Source organism: Lineus longissimus, chromosome 13, assembly GCF_910592395.1.
Source record: "Lineus longissimus chromosome 13, tnLinLong1.2, whole genome shotgun sequence".
In the NCBI taxonomy this organism is placed as follows: Eukaryota; Metazoa; Nemertea; class Pilidiophora; order Heteronemertea; family Lineidae; genus Lineus; species Lineus longissimus.
Window position 1 is genome coordinate 14,037,497 of NC_088320.1, and position 20,036 is coordinate 14,057,532.

The following is a 20,036-nucleotide window of genomic DNA, read 5'->3' on the forward strand; positions in this document are numbered from 1 at the left end:
ACAGTGTAAACCAATTTGAACAAACACAGTGTAAACTTTTTTTTTTTTTTGTATTTTGTACCGATTACTCAGACTAACAAATTTCATCACACATTTAACCTGAAGCCCAATTCATAGTCATGAAAGTTTATCACACAGCGACACAAATAGTTCTTTTATCACAGTACATGTGGATTATAACGCATCTCATAGACACATCTTTAGAGTAAATCACCCATGTCTACACATCCAATCTCTTTTTGGGTTTGATCACTCTCCCCAGACGTGTCTTCACAGCCTTGTCTTTTAGTTGGTTACTGGTATTATGAGTGCTCTGTGCACCAGTTGCTGTGTCAGTTTTCCCTGCCTTACCCTGACCTGTATTAGAATGAACTGATGGAGCAGTCTTTTTTTGAACTACCGTTAATGGGGTAATGTTTTTACTGTCTCCATCTTGTTCAGCCTGTACATGCACTTCAAGATCATGCAGTCTCTGTACTGACCTCACAACAGTACCACCTTTGGTTTTCAACTCAACACTTCTGACCAAACCATCTCTTCCTGGGAAGAGTTTAGTGACCACTCCAATAGGCCACTGCATCCTAGGGGTGTTGTCTTCCTGAATCAGAACCATATGACCTATGTCTAAACTACCTTTTGCCTGATGTTTGTTGACAGTCGGTGGGAGATTGCGCACATAATCTTTGGACCAAACTGACCAAAACAGGTCAATTTGTCTCTGACGTATCAATTGACTTTCAGTGAGAATTTCCTGAGAGATGACCCTTTCATCCTCAGACACAGCAGTTTGGTAGCTAGTGTGTTTGCCCAACAGAAAATGAGATGGAGTCAGAGGTCTGATACCATCTACTTGATCACCCACGAAAGTCAGAGGTCTGTCATTGATACATGCCTCAATCTCACATAGACTGGTTTCTAGTTCTGTCCTGGTTATACATCGGTTACCGACTGTTTTCTTCAATGCCTTTTTTACAGATTGGACGAGACGTTCCCACCATCCTCCCCACCAGGGAGAACGCGGAACAATGTACTTCCATTTGATACCACTGGAACCTGATAACTTGGCTAACATTTTTTCAGTGGCTTTGAAAGTTTTAGCATTGTCTGAGTAGAGGATAGTGGGACATCCACGTCGAGACATGAATCTTCTCAAAGCTAACACACAGTCATCACGACTTAATGATGCTGTCAACTCAAGATGTATCGCTCTAACCACTCCACATGTAAATAACAGTATGTAAAACTTGTGACCTGGAAAGTCTAGACAATACACCGGCCCAGCAAAATCTAGGCCCGTCACTGAGAAAACAGGGGCTTCATGTACCCTCGATTCTGGTAAAGGGGCAGCAACTTGGTTGCAAGCTAATGCATCTACTCTTTGACACCTAACACAAGATCTTTTGACCGCTTTGGCCAAATGTCTGAGTCCTATAACCCAATAGTTGTCTCTGATGGTCGTAATCATGGCCTCTACACCCGCATGTTTTGCCCTGAAATGTTCAGACCTGATAAGAAGTGTGGCAAACCTGCCCTTGGGCACGATGACTGGATGTTTTTCAGCATATGTCAGCTGAGAGTTTTCTAACCTACCACCAATCCTAACTAACCCATCTTTTCCAATGGCTGGATTTAACTTTAACAATGGTGATGATTTTCCTACAGACTTTCCCTGTTTCAGGGCTTCAATCTCAGCACTATATGCCACACTCTGCACGTGTTTCAACATTATCTGTTTTGCCGTTGCACACTCTTGTAAGGACAATTTTCCAGAGACATGTTGTTTTGTTTTATCCATGTTTTGGAGTACTCTCACGACCCAAGCTGTGATTCTAATTGCTTTCTCAAGTGTACCCCATCTCTCAACGTTGAGAACATCTTCTGGCAACCACACTCTAGCTACATTTACAATGGCCACAGTTTCTGGCTGAAGGAACCGCTCTACCTGATCAAACATCACTTTGTCTTTGCCCAGTACTAATGATCCAGCTAGCCAACTAGGTCCCGACAACCACTGTTTGGAAGAGACCAATTCTCCTGCAAGAACACCTCTAGTCATGATATCTGCTGGGTTCCCTCTACCAGGGCAGTGAGACCACTGTTCAACATCTGTCAGTTCTTGAATTTCAAGAACTCGGTTAGCAACGAAAGTTTTCCAACGAGAATGTTTACCTTTAATCCAACCTAGAGCTACAGTAGAGTCTGTCCAATACCTACACATTGCGTCAGATGGAAGTTTCAAGGCTTTCAGCACGAAGCTGACCACACGAACACACAACAGAGCACCAAGCAATTCTAATCTAGGGAGTGAAACCTTTTTTACTGGTGTAACTCTAGCCCTGGATGTGACTAGTGAAACCTCATAGCTGCCATCTGAACAGGGAATGCGCAGGTATACCACAGCTCCGTAACCTTGTTCTGAGGCACCACCAAACCCATGAACCTCAACTTCAGTCAAATTTGACCACAATGACAAGCCGTAGCGTCTTGGAATTATCCACTGTTGTACCTTGCACCCATCTCATAAACCTATCCTGAAGTGGGGCTGGAACATTGTCATCCAAATCCAGTTTCAACAACCATATTTCTTGCAACAAAATTTTGAGATACATGATGTAGGGTGACAAGAAACCAAACGGGTCAAACAACCTCGCTATGAAGCTCAAAACAACTCTTTTGGTTGTGACAATCTGTGTAGGGATGTCAACTCCATCAAATGCAAAACAGTCTTCTGTTTTCAACCACTTCAACCCAAGTATCTTTGTTGATACAGTACCAGAGTGAGAATCAAACTCGTGTATGAACATGTCTTTGATTACCTCATTGTTAGAGTTGCACTTTGCCAATGACAGACTACCTTCTTTTAGAATCTTTTGACCATTACGAAACAACTCACAAGTCTCATCTTCATAATCAGCCCCAGTGATCCAATCATCAACATACAAATTTTCCTTCAGTTCCTCGACAGCAGTAGAGGTTTCAGAATCAGAGTACTGAGACAGATGGTGGCGGATGGTTGCATTTAAGAGAAATGGACTGGCTGTATTGCCAAATGGGACACACAAGAATTTCATCACCCTATCTTTCCCATCTTTTGTACACAGGAAGCGATGGACATCCTGATCTTCCTTGTTGACGGCAATCTGTAGGAAAGCTTTGGTGATGTCACTGGTCATCGCGACCCGCCATCGTCTGAATCTGATTAGAATGTCTAATAGACCTGGCAACAAGTTGGGTCCTGACTCAATGCAATCATTCAGTGACACTCCGTTAGCCCCCTTAGCTGAGGCGTCAAACACAGGTCGAATTTTGGTAGTCAACCTTGACTCTTTTATGACTGGGAAATGGGGTAGATAAAATACGGGGCGCTCATCATTTGGTACAATTTCTGTCGGAGGTACTTCCTGAAAGATTCCAAGAGTCTCTAGTTCGACCAAGGCTTCATCATACCGACCCCTTAACACTGGGTTCTTAGAGAGTTTACAGTTTAAACTTTGTAACCGGCCTTCTGCCGAATTTCTATTATTCAACAGCGATGGCTTAGCACCTTCTTTCCATGGAAGTCTAACTACATACCTATCATCTTTGAACTCAACCGTTTCAGTGAATTGTTTCATGATTATCATATCTGTTCCAAGACTCGACTCTCCGTTATCGGTCACACCAATGGACTCTAGGTCCCAAAACTTGGAGAGCGTCGCGTCTGGAATATCTGACAAAATCAGTAAATTATGACTAACACTAACATGACTGACCATAGCAGTTGACTGGCTTGGTGTCTCACTCAGACCATTTGAGTAAGACCCAGACAATACCTACCCAAAGATGGTGTCTTGAGCTACAAGACCAGTGGTGACCTGTATGAAACCCTGTTTAACAAATTTCCAATACATGTCAAGGCCAATCAAGATGTCAACTGTGACTTTTTTATCCGTGTTGTAGTCATCTGCTATGTTCATATGTCCAAGTGATTTTAATAAGTGGTTTGGTACCCTTGGTCGTTCCATAGGTGGACTAATCGCTTTCACTCTGACAACATTAAGTGATCTTGTGACACCGTCATTTGCCTGCATATCCAGGCTGTATACATTATGTACCTTACTGGCTGATAGAGAACTTGCACCAAAGACTGCAAAGGACATCTTTTTGGCAGTCACCCACTTAGGACCGATTTTCTCTACAAAATCAGAACAAACACATGAGGTATCAGACCCAGAGTCGAACATAACAGTTGCTTCTGCTGAACCCCTCTCGCCTTTAACGAGGACGCGGGCAACCTGGGGTACAGTCAAAACCCCCTCGGTAGAACAGGACACACCTACATGCGATGTGACCGGTTTCATGGAGTTCCGATCTGCAGCCCCAGACTGACCTGAATTGGAGGGATTCTTCTGAGCAGCTCTCCTACTCGGATCACACAGAAGTTCATTGTGCTTGCCTTTGCAAGCCCTACATCTGGCCATGCAACCTTTTGCCAGGTGACCTCTCAAAAGGCAGCGAAAACACGCTCCACTGTCCTTGATCAACTTGTGGCGTTCACTAAGCGATATTTTCTTCACATCCCAGCATTTATCAGACGGATGTTTTTTGGAACAAAACACACAGTTGTTACTGTCACTATTCGAATTCTCCCCACTGCTGAACATTGCTGAGGCAGTAGGAACTCGTTGCTTAACTGTCTGCTTGCTCAACGAAGGCGATGCACATGCACTCGGTTGTGCTGATAAATTCATGTCTTTGAATGTCTCTGCTCGTTCACGACGTTGAATTTCCAATTTAAGAAATTCCAAAAGACCAATCAAGTCGCTCTCTTTCCCAGCACCATTTCGAGCCCACTCCATTCTGATATCATTGGGCAGTCTAGACAAGATGAGTGGCGTGAGAAACAGACCATACGTTCCCCCATTGACACCGAGGGACTCCAAATTTCTAACATGTGTCTGTATTGTGTCCTGTAGGGACCACAAACCTCGAACAGTCGGAGACGGTAGCGAAACATTCAGCAAGGCTTGGATATGGGAAAATATCAGTCGATCCCTATTGCCAAATCGCTCCCTCAGGAGCTCGATAGCAGCACTATAGTTATCTTTTGTGATGCTCAGACCTGTCACCACTGACTTCGCCTCCCCCTCTAGGAGAGAGGTCAGGTATGCGAATTTTGTTACGACAGGAATGTCTCTATTGTCATGTACTATTGTCACAAACTTTTCATAGAATGCCTGCCATTCTGTCAGCACTCCAGAGAAACGTGGTAGTTCCAACGTAGGTAGCTTTGCCTGACAGGAACTCACAGTTTTAACTACTTTTGTACTCGCATCAACACTAGGACTCAACGGCTCCTTTTTATGCACGTGTGCTTCTAAAAGTTCCTGTGCTGTACGGTACGACTTCTTAACTGCGTCCCGCCACGCACCGTGCGAATCGATCTCAGCTGCCAATTCTTTTTCGTCTAATTCACACTCTATTTATGTTTGAATATTGTCCACTTTTCTTAAAAACTGCTCAAACTCTTTCATGTCCTCCTTTAATCTGCACAGGTTTACTGGTACCTCACTCAAAGTTTGTTCAATCGCCATCTTGGTTCGGGTGCACCAGCCTTTACATGCCGCTCTAGACTTTTTCAATCTCTTTATACTGTCCTCATCCGGCATCTTCAGTTTTAAAATGTGACTCAAATGGTTTACAATATACTTATCTAAAAGTCCTTTATGTTCAAGTTAAAATTTCGGCACCAATTTTGCGGACTCCAGCTTGATATTGTCGGAGCGAATTCAAAGAGACTGGACAACATGGGTTCCTTTTGCTGAGTCACTTTATTTATTCATACTACACATAAGCAAGCATGTATACTACACATAAGCAAGCATGTATACTACAAGTTACAAACTTAGTATAGGTGACAGCACCAATCAAGTCAGCTATAGTTTGTTCCGAAATAAGAACCACACTAAAGTCTACAACAGTGTCGGTTGGCCGTGACGTCACGAATGATAGAGCCCAAGAGTAACGACAGAATATATCTATTACCGTTAAAATGAATCTGAATCATATATTCTTACTCTCAAATTTCTGCATGTCAACCAAGTCAGCTTGCCGCTGTTTATCGATGTACGATACCATCGTCTTTCTGAGGTGAATTTCTTAATGGCCGGTTTATGTAGTTGGTGTGTTGGTAGTGTGTCTAGGAATTCTTTCACCTCTTTGTACTTGATTTTGTAACTTGAGCTTTGCTATCTGGACGACGTCCCACTAGTAAAACTAGTAACACTGTCTTCCCCTTCTTGTTTCAACATTTACTCAAAGAACTGTAAGCCACTGGACTCTAGGGGTTGCAGTACAAATCCCTTATATATTGCCTGTTCTCTCAAGCTTTGCTCCCGGTATGAAGTCTTGAATATTCTTTTGCATTCATTTAAATGGGTGAAGTATTTATTTATGAACCACATAACATGCTAATCTCTGGAGTCACCAATTGTGGTAAAGCACATTTTGTCATTGACCTCTTAGAAAAAGGAGTAACAATTTCCAGAGCATAGTCATTTTCTGTCCAACATATTTCAATAATAAGACATATGAATGAAATGCATTTATCCAGAAGTATTAGGGTAGCAGGAAGGGTTGGGCGTTTGTGGTTTCTGAGTCTGAGGGGGTTGGTGTCTGTTGACTGTGCTTTAAGAGAGACTAGGCATGGCGCCAGTCTCTCTTAAAGCACAGTCAACAGGCATTTGGTCTCAGTATTTGGGTTTTGATTGCCATGACTGTACCCCTGTAAAAGTCAGAGGAGGAGAAGTTTGGAATGATGAAAGCATTGAAGAAGAAGAAATGTTATTATATATTGAGGAAAGCAAAATTTATTATGAGACTAGAAGGCAGTGTCCTGACTTGATTATTTTGAAAATGGCAGTCTGAACACATTAAAAGGTGGAACATGGCATTTTATCGACTTTGAAGTGTTCCGCAGTTAAAGGGAGACTATAGGCAGCAGCTAGGTAGGCAAGATAAAGTCATACAAATTTGCCAATAGGGGTCAGTCATATCTCTAGGCATGGCGCCAGTCTCTCTTAAAGCACAGTCAACAGGCATTTGGTCTTAGTATTTGGGTACAGAATCAAGGCAGCTCAGAGAGCAATGATTGAACGATGCTGTGGACAAGTCCAAGGATACTGCATCAGTCACGAGCAACTTCTCATCAGAAAGCGTCACCACCAGCATATTCAATGTTCAGTTCCAACCTGTACCAGTCCAATGCACGCCTGTCATGGTCAGCAGTGGTCAGCTTAGCGCGATATGGAACATTCTTCCGAAACTCAAGCGAGGGAAGTCTGCTCATTAGCCTATCTCGCGCACTGCTCCTTCTTGTCAAACATCGTAGTGAAATCGTGGTACAGTGGGGCGTCCTCGAGGATTGCAGCTGGTCGGACAGACGTGAGGTGGAATGTGGGCGGCTGCACTTCTTCGTTGATGTGCGATGGCAGATAGCACAGTTGTTGCATTGCATGACAGCTGAAAGTGAATGTGATATCATAGAACTGAGGCATTTGCAATGAGACTATAGGTGAAGTAGAAGCAAGGAGTGAAATGGGCCATCTTCCAGTGACTAATATACAGAGTAAGGGCACTGGGTGTTGTTAGATTCAGCATTGAATGTATTCCTCGTACAAGCGTGAATAGTGTGGACATACAGTGAGAGGTGAGAGACCCCTATTGACTACTTCTTGTAACTTTATCTTGGATATTATATTAAATAAATTAAAATTAGTATTGAACTTCTAGCCATGGATTATGAAGAAATTGAAGTTGTAGGCGTGGAATATGAAAAATTATTCAACGTTGAAAGACATTATTCCATGAGGCTTTGCCGTGATCGCAAAGGACGCGACGCGATTGGTTCACATGCTAATGAGGTATGATAATGATAATTACCTCTATAATGCTACTTGGATAGCGACTGTGTCGTTGATTGCAACAGTGGTCTATGTCAATGTGTGCCTGTAATGTCAATGAAGTATGATGAGGTGATGACGATAGTGCAATTGACTAGGTGGCGCATTTTAGAATCAGCAGTGAGCACTGTGTGTAACATGGTGGAGGCAGCGGAGATAATAACTGTGTCGAAAGTATTGTTATAGGGCCTTCCCTAGGCCCATGGGGTTAAATTTACAATCCACGATTGAAAAGACGTAGTTTGATCGCATTCAACTATAGGCCTAAATCCATTGAACAGTTGTGTTCCTTGGCTTTAGTCAACCGATGACCTTTTGTTGGGCCATGATCGGGGATTGTAAACTGTAAATGTATTATGGACTGGGAGACGGGGGAAACACAAGTGAAATAGACCAAAACAAGTGATTTTGGGGCTTTGGTTTAGACGCATGCCCCACATCAGGCACATGCGCCATGCGGGATTATGCGGGATTATACAGTTCATGTGAACTTGTTGACATCTACATGATCTAGTGCCGTTATTGGTCATGGTACATGGTAGGCCTAATCATCATGGCAATATGTTTCAGGAAAAGCTCGGAGTAAAATGAACTGCCGATGAATAATGATGTTGTTCATGTTTACCATGTTTACTATACATAGCCATAGGGTATGCACTGGCCAGTGCACTTTCTGCACGTCGTCATGGTCATGTACGTGATACCTTGCATATTTTGTTTTTTGAATGCGCATGCTTTTTGGGCAAAATCACTTGTACCAACACTAATGAATAATGTCTTCTTATCCCTATGACTCCATACACAGTGAGGGCATTGTCCCATTCTCATCAAATGGTAACTTATTGTACCGTATTAGGGTGGAAGTTGGGGAGCAGATACCGACCGCTGCACGCCTGTCATAATCAGCAGTAATGAGCTTAGCGCGATATGGAACATTCTTCAGAAACTCAAGCGAGGGAAGTCTGCTCATTAGCATATCTCGCGCACTGCTCCTTATTGTCAAACATCGTAGTGAAATCGTAATGGAAAACGTCTGGCTTTGCGCCAGACGTTGAGACTAATAAGTGAAGAACTAGTAGGTAAAGAACTTCTACTTGCGCGAGACTGCTCTGATAAAATTATCATTGCAGAGACTACGGTGACGTACACATATATTTTTTACAATCAAAAATGCCCTCAAAAGACGACATGGAATGATTATTTTATTGATATTTCCTACTATATACCTTCCAATTATCACTTTATACAAATAGATCGGCGTTAGGTCGCATGCTTTTCTTTCCTGGTGACACTATAAAGCAAAATAGTTGCAACCCCGTAAATGCGCTATAAGTCCAATAATAAGTGACGGTGACCCGTTATAAATGTTTCGCCAGCTTCGCTTTTTTGCCGCTACGCGGCGCGTTGGGCCCTTGCGTCAAGTCAACCACGTCTAGATAGTTAATCCTGAAGCAGTGGCCAGTAATTTGGACCTTGTGCTTAAATATGCTACTGTAACCTTTGCAGGGTCAGATACGTTATTTTTAATTGATGATTGTGCTAATTTGAAAGACACAGAGAGGAAGGTGTCTGAGTTATGTAATCTTGCCTTTTCCGGTAGGCACTACAATCTGACTGTTACTAGTTCAGAAGTACAATTCATTCATTAAGGACTTCAGAGAGAACATCCGATTCATTCTTAGTCCTGGATTTTTACAATGGTGAATCAGCCATGCAAGATGCCTTAGAAAAAAACAGTGTTATTTCTAAGGCCAAAAACAGTATTACATAGAATAACTTAAGGTGAAAAGAGGATCAACATTAATCATCAGGCTGCAACATCCATACGGGTTTACTCTATCTTCCTCTTTCTAACAAAAAAGTAGTATACCCCTGATCCTACAGCACTCATACCTGGGACAATCCATAGGTACTCGTATTTATTCATTTCATCACTAGGTTGATAATAATCTCTTGATTGAGGTCGTTTAGCTGGTGATACTGGTTTATCAGGGTGTAAGTGATTGTAAACAGTAAGAGCAGCATCAGTATTATTGAAATCAACAGCAACCTAGTTCTCTCTCTTAATTTTTAGGTTAACGAAGTGAACTACATTCTTTCTATGTTCTTCATATTCCTCTTATGCTTTTATTTTACTCTTTCGTAGCCCTGTTATGTCTTTTACTTTCAGCTTCGTAGCCGTTCTTGTCGATGGCTTTAAAAAGGTAACCAAACCCTGTGAATGCTAATGCGTTTACTAAAGCGCCACAAATCATCATAGCAATACCTGCAATCTAATTAGGTTGATTTCCCTTTATAAACAATTGATATCTTACATCAAAACCAGTCGATAATGTCACCGTGTTCATCGGTTAATTTGATCTCTATTTTATTGAATCTTCATTTGCATGGTATTTGTATTGGTTTAACAAAATTAATGTGTATGTAATAGTATCTCAAATATCAGCTTCCTTAATGGGTCTAATGGCCAGAACAGCTGACGGTTCCTCGTTACCAAGTACTTTACTAGTGTTAATTATGTCACAGTGTAAAACAAAATAGTTTATTGGTCTGAAATTCATTGGAAAATCACTAATGATCAAACCATCTTGAGAAGAATAAGGCCATTCAGAACGTTTAAAACCGTTCATTGCTTTTATCCATCAACATAATTTGATATCGATTCATTTCATCTCTTAAGTAAGTGTACGATAGTCTTACGAATGGGTTCTTCTAAATCAGATATAACATCATTTCTACTTAAGACATTTACTTTCAATTGATATGAAACTGCTTTTGAAAAGCTTTCTAGGTCAAAAAGACAAATAGGTATCGCAATAAGTGTCATGTATTTATCCCTTAACTTGATTTTCTTATTCTTTCTAGCTTCACTTACGTTGTGAAAGGAACAAGGTATTCCTGCATAAGTTAAACTAATTCTAGATGCATTCTGAATTCCTTTGTTGAGATTGATAACAAAATCACTTAAACTCTGTTCTGGGTAGTCTCTAGAATCAATGTTTAACACAGTTTTCATTTAATTAACTAACATAATTAATCATTTATTGCTTTTGGTATGATGCCCTTGTCCTGAAGGTATGCTACTGTCCCAATACGAATAAATAAAACTCCAGTCAGTTTAAAAATCTCTTCTATGTTAGGATTACTAGGGAAACCAATGTTGAGTTTTAAAATCCTCCTTAGTAAGTAAGAGTAAAAAGTCATTCCGGTTGTAACTAATATACCTGTATACAGTAAATTGACTACAGTCGTCTTTAGTGGTGGATCAATTTATTAAGATTGAAAATAATTAAGTAACTAAAAAAATATATTTTAAAAACAACTTTGTTGCTAAGAGCGTAGCTATAATACAATTGTGTTGCTAAGGACTATATCCTAATACAACTATGTTGCTGAGAGCGTAGCTTTTATACAACTGTAGGCTGTGTCGATACATTGTGCCTTAATTCGACGAATATAAAAACGAGATGAACACGAGGATTCGATTGTGGTCGTTGTTACCTTGTATACTTTTTACAATTTCCGAATACGCCGTTCGGGGCGACGAAGACAACATATAACACTGTCGCAGTATGCGACATCCTCCCCCGAAAGCCAACCAGTGGCTGACAAGGTAAAGGATTTTACACGACATCGAAAAAAGTATCAATTTTTAGATTAAACTAATTACTAATAACTATGACTAAAACTCAATCACAAACAACTGACATAAACTCCACAAGTATAGGGTAGACTGCCTATACCTGTCGCACTCAAGACGGGTTTTTATTATAACCCCAACACAGTCTTGATGCATGGCCCAACTGGGCCTATGAGGTCAGAAAGTAATGTTCACTTATAGGCATTAGGTCAAGTCCAAAAGAACAAAGTCATGAATAGATGGTCAATATCCAGGGGGCAATGAAGCCAGAATATGCAAGTCCATACACAGCACTCTTGTTTAAGGCCAATAGTCTTAACCACGGTATAACGCATATCAATATTAACAAAATGACACTTTAAAAAAAAGACAAAAAAAAACAAATGACGTGATGGAGTAAAAGGGGCAGACTGTAGACTTACAGATAAGCATGGCTGGCCAGTCTCAAAGATACCGGTTTTCTCTGAGACTAAGCAGTGAACGAAAAATCTCCACGAATACAGCCTGTGAAAGACGCAAATAAGTCTAGTTATGTCCTTTTTAGCAAACGCACTTTCGTCACGGGCCTCCTAAAATTAGTTCGTCTTGAGTTCGACACTTCTCACGTATCCATCTGCTCCTGGGTAAACTTGAGTAACACGGGCGAGCGGCCACAATCCACGAGGAACGTCGTTGTCAGCCAATAGGATAACATCATCAATTTCCAAGTTTCGTTGTGGAGTCTGCCAACGCTGTCTTGAAGTGAGCAATGGAATATATTCCTTCTTCCATCTTTGCCAGAAGTGGTCGGTGATAATCTGGGCCTGGCGCCATCCTTTTCTGTATATGTCCTTATCCTCAGTGACACATGGAGGCAAGGTACAGTCGTTTCGACCGAGTAGAAAGTTGTTTGGCGTCAGAGCTTCGGGATCGTTACTGGATGATGACACTTGCGTGATGGGACGACTGTTTAGGACATATTCAACTTCAGCCAAGGCAGTCTGCAGGACTTCGTCTCGACCCTTTGACTTCTCCAAAACGACCTTCAGGTAGCGTTTCACTGAAGCTACCAATCTCTCCCATATCCCTCCCATGTGGCTGGCTGCAGAGGGGTTAAAGTGCCAGGCTTAGGTGATCTGCTAGGTGCTGTTGGTTCCAAGACGCGATGTTGGTACGGAGCTCTTTCTCGCCTGACGTGAATTTGGTCCCGTTGTCTGTATATATATCAGTTGGCTTGCCACGTCGTACGATGAATCTACGTAGGGCTAACAAGAAAATGTCCATATCTAGAGCATATGCCATTTCGAGATGAATGGCTCTGGTTGATAGGCAAGTGAGCAATAATCCATATCTGTTCTCAGTCCTTCGAGCGTTCCTAACTAGTAGCAGCCCATAATAGTCAAGTCCAGTTGAGGCGAATGGACTCATCTTATCGAAGCGTGCTCTCGGAAGATCTGTCATAACCTGCTCCATGGGCTTTACTCGTCGCTTCCGGCACAGCAGGCATTTATTACGATGTTCTTGACTCTGGAACGGGCTTTCAGCAACCAGTAACGTTGTCTCAGCTCATGCAGGGTGTGTTGAAGAACTCTCGCATGGCAGTCGGTGATAATCAATCGGACTAAGTCGTGGTGAGGCAGCAGTACTGGATGCTTTGCGCTATAATGGACTGGCGTGTTCAACAGACGACCTCCTATACGAAGTAGACCATTACCATCGATGAAGGCTGTAAACTGCAACAATGGGTTCCTGGTTGACAGCTGCTTCCTGGATTGCAGGGCGGCGTACTCATCGTTGAACTCGACTGATTGTACTGTTTGGATGGTCAAGTTCTCAGCAAACCTCAGTTCATCTACAGCAACATGACCAAATCTTGACTCGACCTTTCGGCAGTCATGTTTGACGGCAAAGTTTCTGGCGAATCTGCATACCAAGGCGGCATCTCTGGTATAATGAGACCAAGATGAAAACTTCCACGAGTCTGGGATTACAGCAGCATTCTTCACAGCTACAGCAGTAACTAGGTGCACCTTCAATTCTGTGTCATTATCTATCGGAGGGCTAGCAGGTTCAACCAGTGGGCATGCATGTCTCTTCCCATAGAAACGCAGGACCCTGTAACCATCTCGATTCAGCAGACAGTCTTGATGCGGGAACACCACGGGTACCATCATCGGCTGCGTTGATCTCTCCTGGCACGTGATGCCATTGTAACGGGGTTGTTGACTCCCGGATTTCGGCGACGCAATTTGCTACAAAGACGTGAAAGCGCCTACTTTTATTTGCGATATAGGGCAGGACGACGCGGCTATCGGACCAGAAAACTGTCTCTTCAATGCGGCAAGTTATCTCCTTCATGATAGTCTTTGATAGGCGAACGGCGATAACGGCGGACCGTAATTCGAGTCGAACGATTGAGAGTTTTTTCAAAGGCGCCAGACGGCTTTTGCTGGTAACAAATGCGCAATGAATCCGATCGTTGTAGACTAATCTGAGATAACAGCGCACATGGCTTTCTCGAAGGCGTCACATAATACATGTATCTCGTATCTGATGGGGTCATCTGGCAGTGGCTTCCAGCATCTTGGAATTTCCAGGGAGTTGAGACTTGGCAGTTCATCTCACCACTTTAATTTAATTTAATTTTTAATAATGATTTATTGGACAGATAATACAAAACATAACACAAATATACAAACTTACATAAAAATGTGCCCAAAAGGAGGGCCACAAAGGTGTAAAACCTGTGCAAGTGGACTCCAATAATTACAGGGAAACCTGTGCCGATGGCAAAGTCACATGCTTTAATATATACATTATGCCGGTCTGCAGTTATGACACCGGCAGAAACTGACCAGTGTGCAAGGATTATTGCAATCCACAGTTGCAACCTTATTCAAATAAAAAATATTCAATTGATGTTTAAAACAATTTCGATCGACAAGACGTCTAATATAAAAAGGTAAATTGTTCCACAGCTTTACTCCTCTAATGAAGAAAGACGAGGCAAATGTCTCAGTGTGAAATCTCTGCTGGCGAAGCAACAAGTTGTCATCTCTGTTTGTGAAACGGTTTAAAAAAGGAGCAGAGTTAAAATCAAGTGAGTCATAAAAACACTGATGCATGAATATTAGGTCAACGACCTCGCGTCTAAAAGAAAGTGGTAAAAGGTTCATATCAACAAGCCTATCTGAATACGATTTGTCGGGACCGACAACATGACGCGACACTCTCCGCTGAACACTCTCAACCGAAATCAAATTTCTACGCAAATGTGTGTCCCAGACAACAGACCCATACTCAAGCCTACTACGTACAAGGCACTGATGAAGCATACGCTGCAATTCAAAGCTCGAGGAACGACCAGTAACTCTTCTGACCATACCCCACACACGGGACGCACTAGTAACAGATGCGTCAACATGACGATTCCAACAAAGGTCAGACTGAAAAATAACCCCAAGATCTTTAAAGTGATCTACCTCGGATAAGATCCTGCCATCAATGTTGTAATAAAATCTAATAGGTCTAAGTTTTCTCGTTATGCGCATGAAAACACATTTACCAGGGCTAAAATTCATTCCCCATTTCTTACACCAGGCCTGTACACATTCTAAATCATTTTGTAGCTCGATAGCGTCACTAATTTCCCTAATTTCTCTCAGGATCTTAGAGTCATCCGCAAACAGACCCATAAATGTTTCCAAACTAACAACACTAGAGATGTCGTTTATGTAGAGATTGAACAGCAGTGGCCCTAATATGGAGCCCTGTGGCACACCAGAACTAACGTCAAGGAGGCTTGACTCTGAGCCATTTATGATAACCCTCTGAGTCCTACCCGTTAGATAAGCGGTAAACCAATGCAACAATCGGCCACAGATACCAAACGACTGAATTTTGTGCAGCAGTAAAGAATGGGGTACGGAATCAAATGCCTTGGCGAAATCCAAATAAATGACATCTACTTGGCCACTTCTATCAATAATTTCACCAATTATGTGTTGGACTTGTACCAACTGAGTCACTGTGGAGCGTTTGCTGCAGAAACCGTGCTGTTCATTACAAATTAGAGGACGCAATATCGGATAAATCTGGTTATAAATACAGCGTTCCATAACCTTCGAAACACATTATAATAAGGAAACAGGCCTATAATTTGAAATGTCATGTCTATCACCTTTCTTAAAAACTGGGCATACATTAGCCATTTTCCAGGAACCAGGCAAAAACACCCAAGCTGCATAGAAATATTAAAAGTCAAAGCTAAAGATGCACTCAGTTCAGACGCATACATTTGTAATATTCTGGGAGATACCATGTCATTTCCAGAGGCCTTGCTTTTATCCAGAGATTTCAATACATTCTTTACATCATCAGGAGAAAAAACCATACATTCGAGTGCATAATTTTCATACGTTGTCACATCCGGTAGCTCTGGGGGATCATAGTTTGAAAAATTTGAGAAAAAATAACGATTAAACGCATCCGCTTTCTCGTGAGCATTGCTCAGATGCACTTCGCCATTGTTGACTGTTTCTGGTATTGAATTACGCTTGGTCTTGGCATGATGAAAACTCCAAAAACGCTTGGGATTTGAATGAATGTCCCGGCCAAGGTTGTTAACATAACTATTATATTTAGCCCGAGTCATATTTCTCAGTTGATTACGCAGTCGTCTATATTTGGCCCAACTCGACGGCGTCTGCTTATCTTTGGCGTTTTTCCTGGCAGTATTAACCCTGTTCGACAAATGCTTGACATCGCTGTCAATCCAGCGCGGACAACTGTCATCTCGGATGGTTCGAGTTGGGATGAATGTCCTGCATCCATACTCGACTACATCCAGCCAATCCGACCACATGCTGTCTAAACCGATATCAGCATTATTGTGACTTTGAAAAAAGTTCGAGTTCGGGCCAAGAGTGTTGCCAAAATAAGCCTTTAGACCGTCATAATCACCGTTTCTATAATCAAAAACAACTCTCGACACACCACTTCTCTTCGGCATTTTAAGTTTGAGGTTTGACACAACTGGGAAGTGGTCAGAGTCGAACATTTCTGGCCATGTTTCTGTATCGTGGAACCGTTCAGGCTGATTCGTCATGATCAAGTCTAAAATATTGCCGTGTTTATGGGTAGGGCTTTGAACTAGCTGAAACATGGAAAATTCGTTTATAACATTACAGAACTCAAGCGTAGCTGCGTTGTCTGAGTTACTTGTCACGTTATCCCAATCGATATTGGGGAAGTTAAAGTCACCAAGCACGCACAAATGGTTAAAGTTCAGATCGCAGAGCTGAAGAACGTTGCGCAGAGCAAGAACGAATCCCATGCGATCAGCTCCATCCGGCGGATTATAACACACTATCATTACAAATTTCTCACCACCCACTGGCCGGATTTCACACACTAAAATCTCATAGTCATTGCTCTCGAGGTCCTTTCTACGGATTGACTGGATGTCCGAACGACATGCAAGCAAAACTCCACCTCCCCGTTCATGCTCGTCTGATTCCCGATCTTTGCGATGAATTGTATACAACGAGGGTAATATTTCACCATCAGCCACCTTAGCATTTTAACCACGTCTCAGACACACAAATGAAGTCAAACTGATTGCAAGTCACAAGTTGTTGAAACTCGGCTAACTTGTTCTTTTTCTTAGACACACACTTAAGGCTACGCGCGTTCAGCAAAAGTAAGGATTGACTAGCTGTCCCTACGTGAGAGTCGCGGCATGTAACGAGTCCCTAGGCCCTGCTGACAGTTGAACACATTCTGCGGTTCTGACGGTGGCTATCATCTCGGGTCACCCTGTCAGAAGAACGTCGACCGTCCCACCTATTGTTCAGCCTTGGCCGGGCATGTTCGTTATGTTCGTTATGTTTCACGTCACGTGCCCTGTGGTCATACCTGGGCCTTTCATCGCCTCGGGCCTTAACGACCCGATCACCTTCGAAAGTGACATGATCACGTGCTCCAGGAATGCTATTTACAATAGTGCGAATGTTCATTTCCATGATACGTTCGTGTTTTGGCTTGTCATGCTTTATTGATACAGCAGAATATTGCCGACTATCCCTCAGAAGCTTCTTTGCCTGCATTACACGTTTTTTATCATCAGCGCACTTGAATTTCGCAAAAACAATACCTGGCCTTGCATTATATGAACGCTTCCGTTCAGCACTCGCAACCACAACGTCAAATTTTAGGGCTTCACGGATAAGTGCGTTCACTTTACGCTCCACGGACGACTCGTTAACGCCCTCAATCAAATTGCGAATGACAACACACAAAGAGTAGTCCTCTGAAGAAGGTTTAACAGATTTTCTGATTGTATCCATGTCATCGCGGACATCCAGAAGAGATGCCTCCAAGTCCTCCCTGACTCCACGTATCCTATCGGCAATTTTGTTCGTTATAACATTATCTAGCCTTTTGACAATACGTTCCTCAAGACGCGACTCTAGATCATCTATACGACTGGCAATCCTCAGTTCGGAGGCTTGAATTGCATTAAGGACAGCCGAGTACAAATCGTCCTTATCCCCAGCATCATCACATGCTGTCTGGTTGCCAGCTTGACCCTTTTTGCCTTTTTTTACTTTGGCCTTCCCCCGGCCCTGCGTAGCAGTAGAATCATTTACTCCGTCGTCTAGTCCTAGCGACCCTGATTCCGGCTCGACCCGAGAGTCATTTTTCTTCTCACCACAAACAGAATTGTCCGTTTCGGTTGCCACCTTACGCCATTTCAGTAGTGTGTTACCGCCTAACAGCCCATTGTCACAAGACTGAGTCCGTGCCCTTTTATTGAGGCGGGTGAACACTGCGGCTGCCGCCTGTACATTATTCGCATGCATTGAATGTTCCGCCATGTTGGATTGATAACAAATTTTAGCACCAATATATGAATACCAAAATATAATAGCTCTGTTCGATACTTTCCGTCACAAGTCGTGATATATTCCGCCCAACTACTTTATAAATCACCTGTGCCAAAACCATTAGGTGTCGAGATCGAATAAAGCGGAGTTTTAGGCAACTTTATGTCCGAGACTTTTTACGCTGCTTGCCGGTCGCCAGTCACGTGATAGCCATGTCTTGAGCTCTCCCTCTTGTATCTCTTCGTCCCATCCTACCTTCTGGCTCCACAGAGTATGTACTAGCAGCTTTCCAAATAACAATGCGGGAGCAGCAATTCCAAGCGGGTCGAAAACCATGGAAATCCTGCTCAGTACTCCTCTCTTGGTAGCAGGCATGGTGACATCTCGGAATTTGAATCCAATCGTATCTTTATCTGGATCCCACGAAATCCCAAGGGCCTGTTCTGCAGGTAGCGGGTCATGCTGTAGGTTGTCGATGGACTTTGACAGGTTTGGCTCCGAGATCCCAACCAAGACTTCTTTCGAGTTACTTGTCCACTGCCTTAGTTGGAATCCACCCCTTTCAAGTACATTGGAGACTTCATTCTGCATTTGGATAGCAAGCTGACTGAGTAGGAGGCATTTTAAGAAGTCATCCATGTAGAAATTATGATGAATAGCTTCCTTGACATCGATCATCTCTTGGGTGCAATTGTCATCCGCGGTCTTGCGAAGAACATAATTCGCCAAAGTGGGGGAACATTTTGCTCCAAATATTGCAACTTGCATCTGGTAGACATCAGGTGGTCTGGAGGTGTCCATATTACGCCATAGAAAACTCAACGCCGGTTGGTCATGTTCGGTTACTCTCACCATGTGATACATCGACGTTATATCAGCGACCATCGCGACAGGTTGTTCTCGAAATCGTAGTAGGATCCCTGGAAGACTTTGCAGAAGGTCTGGGCCCATCAATAACTCTGTGTTCAGCGATACGCCTTTGTAAGTTGCAGCAGCATCGAAAACGACACGGAACTTGTCAGGCTTGTTCGGATTTTTAACTGCATGATGAGGCAGGTACCATCTCTTTGCTGACTGAGAGATTTTAACTTCCTCATCGCTAAGCTTTCTTGCATAACCTTGCTGGACATAATCGTTGAACGTATTCGCATAATATTCTGCCTTAAGCCGATCTCTAAACAAATCCCTTTCTGTTGACTCAAGCCTCTTCAACGCCATGGGATAATTGTTTGGCAGCATTACAACGTCCCGTCTCCAAAGCAGTGCAGTTTCATAACAGTCACTGACTTTCTTTGTTGATTTTTGCAAAATATCTACAGCGCGAAAAATCGTTGCGAGAGAGGGATTCCTTTTCATTGTGGCTGGTTCCAAAAGATTCCGTCACCCACCAACTTGACACCATGTCATGGAGATTGCTTTTGGTATCAGGCTTGATTACATTGCTGATCTGCACTTCGACTTACCCTTTACTCCTTGGCGCTTGGCTGACTGTGCACCCGGTCAATGCCCATCCGAAATCTGTGCGAACGGCGACTGGCTCTGATGGTTTTCCTCTCCGTATCTCATGCTGAACAACAGCTTCAAGAACAT

At 42.7% G+C, this 20,036-nt stretch overlaps 2 protein-coding genes and 1 long non-coding RNA gene across 3 annotated transcripts; all 3 read right to left on the reverse strand.

Annotated features, from left to right (window-relative positions):
- Positions 1 to 220: 220 nt before the first annotated feature.
- LOC135497702 (uncharacterized) lies at positions 221 to 2,056 on the reverse strand. Its single transcript, XM_064787537.1, has one exon. The coding sequence runs from the start codon at positions 2,054 to 2,056 to the stop codon at positions 221 to 223; it is 1,836 nt and encodes a 611-aa protein (XP_064643607.1).
- Positions 2,057 to 3,812: 1,756 nt separating this feature from the next.
- LOC135497704 (uncharacterized) lies at positions 3,813 to 6,117 on the reverse strand. Its single transcript, XM_064787538.1, has 2 exons — positions 6,057 to 6,117; positions 3,813 to 5,458 (listed from the first exon to the last, which is right to left on the reverse strand). The coding sequence occupies exons 1-2, from the start codon at positions 6,115 to 6,117 to the stop codon at positions 3,813 to 3,815; spliced, it is 1,707 nt and encodes a 568-aa protein (XP_064643608.1).
- A 541-nt stretch (positions 6,118 to 6,658) lies between these two features.
- LOC135498404 (uncharacterized) lies at positions 6,659 to 8,866 on the reverse strand. Its single transcript, XR_010449044.1, has 3 exons — positions 8,824 to 8,866; positions 7,921 to 7,986; positions 6,659 to 7,500 (listed from the first exon to the last, which is right to left on the reverse strand). It is a non-coding gene; the product is annotated as an uncharacterized LOC135498404 (long non-coding RNA).
- Positions 8,867 to 20,036: the final 11,170 nt, after the last annotated feature.

What these genes read in the sequence shown, in the direction of transcription:
- LOC135497702 (XM_064787537.1), bottom strand. Translation starts at nt 2,056, where the DNA reads ATGACTAGAGGTGTTCTTGCAGGAGAATTGGTCTCTTCCAAACAGTGG.
- LOC135497704 (XM_064787538.1), bottom strand. Translation starts at nt 6,117, where the DNA reads ATGGTATCGTACATCGATAAACAGCGGCAAGCTGACTTGGTTGACATG. An exon ending in TGACATGCAGAAATTTGAGA is followed by an intron (nt 5,459 to 6,056) that starts GTAAGAATATAT and finishes AAACATAAATAG; the next exon opens with AGTGTGAATTAGACGAAAAA.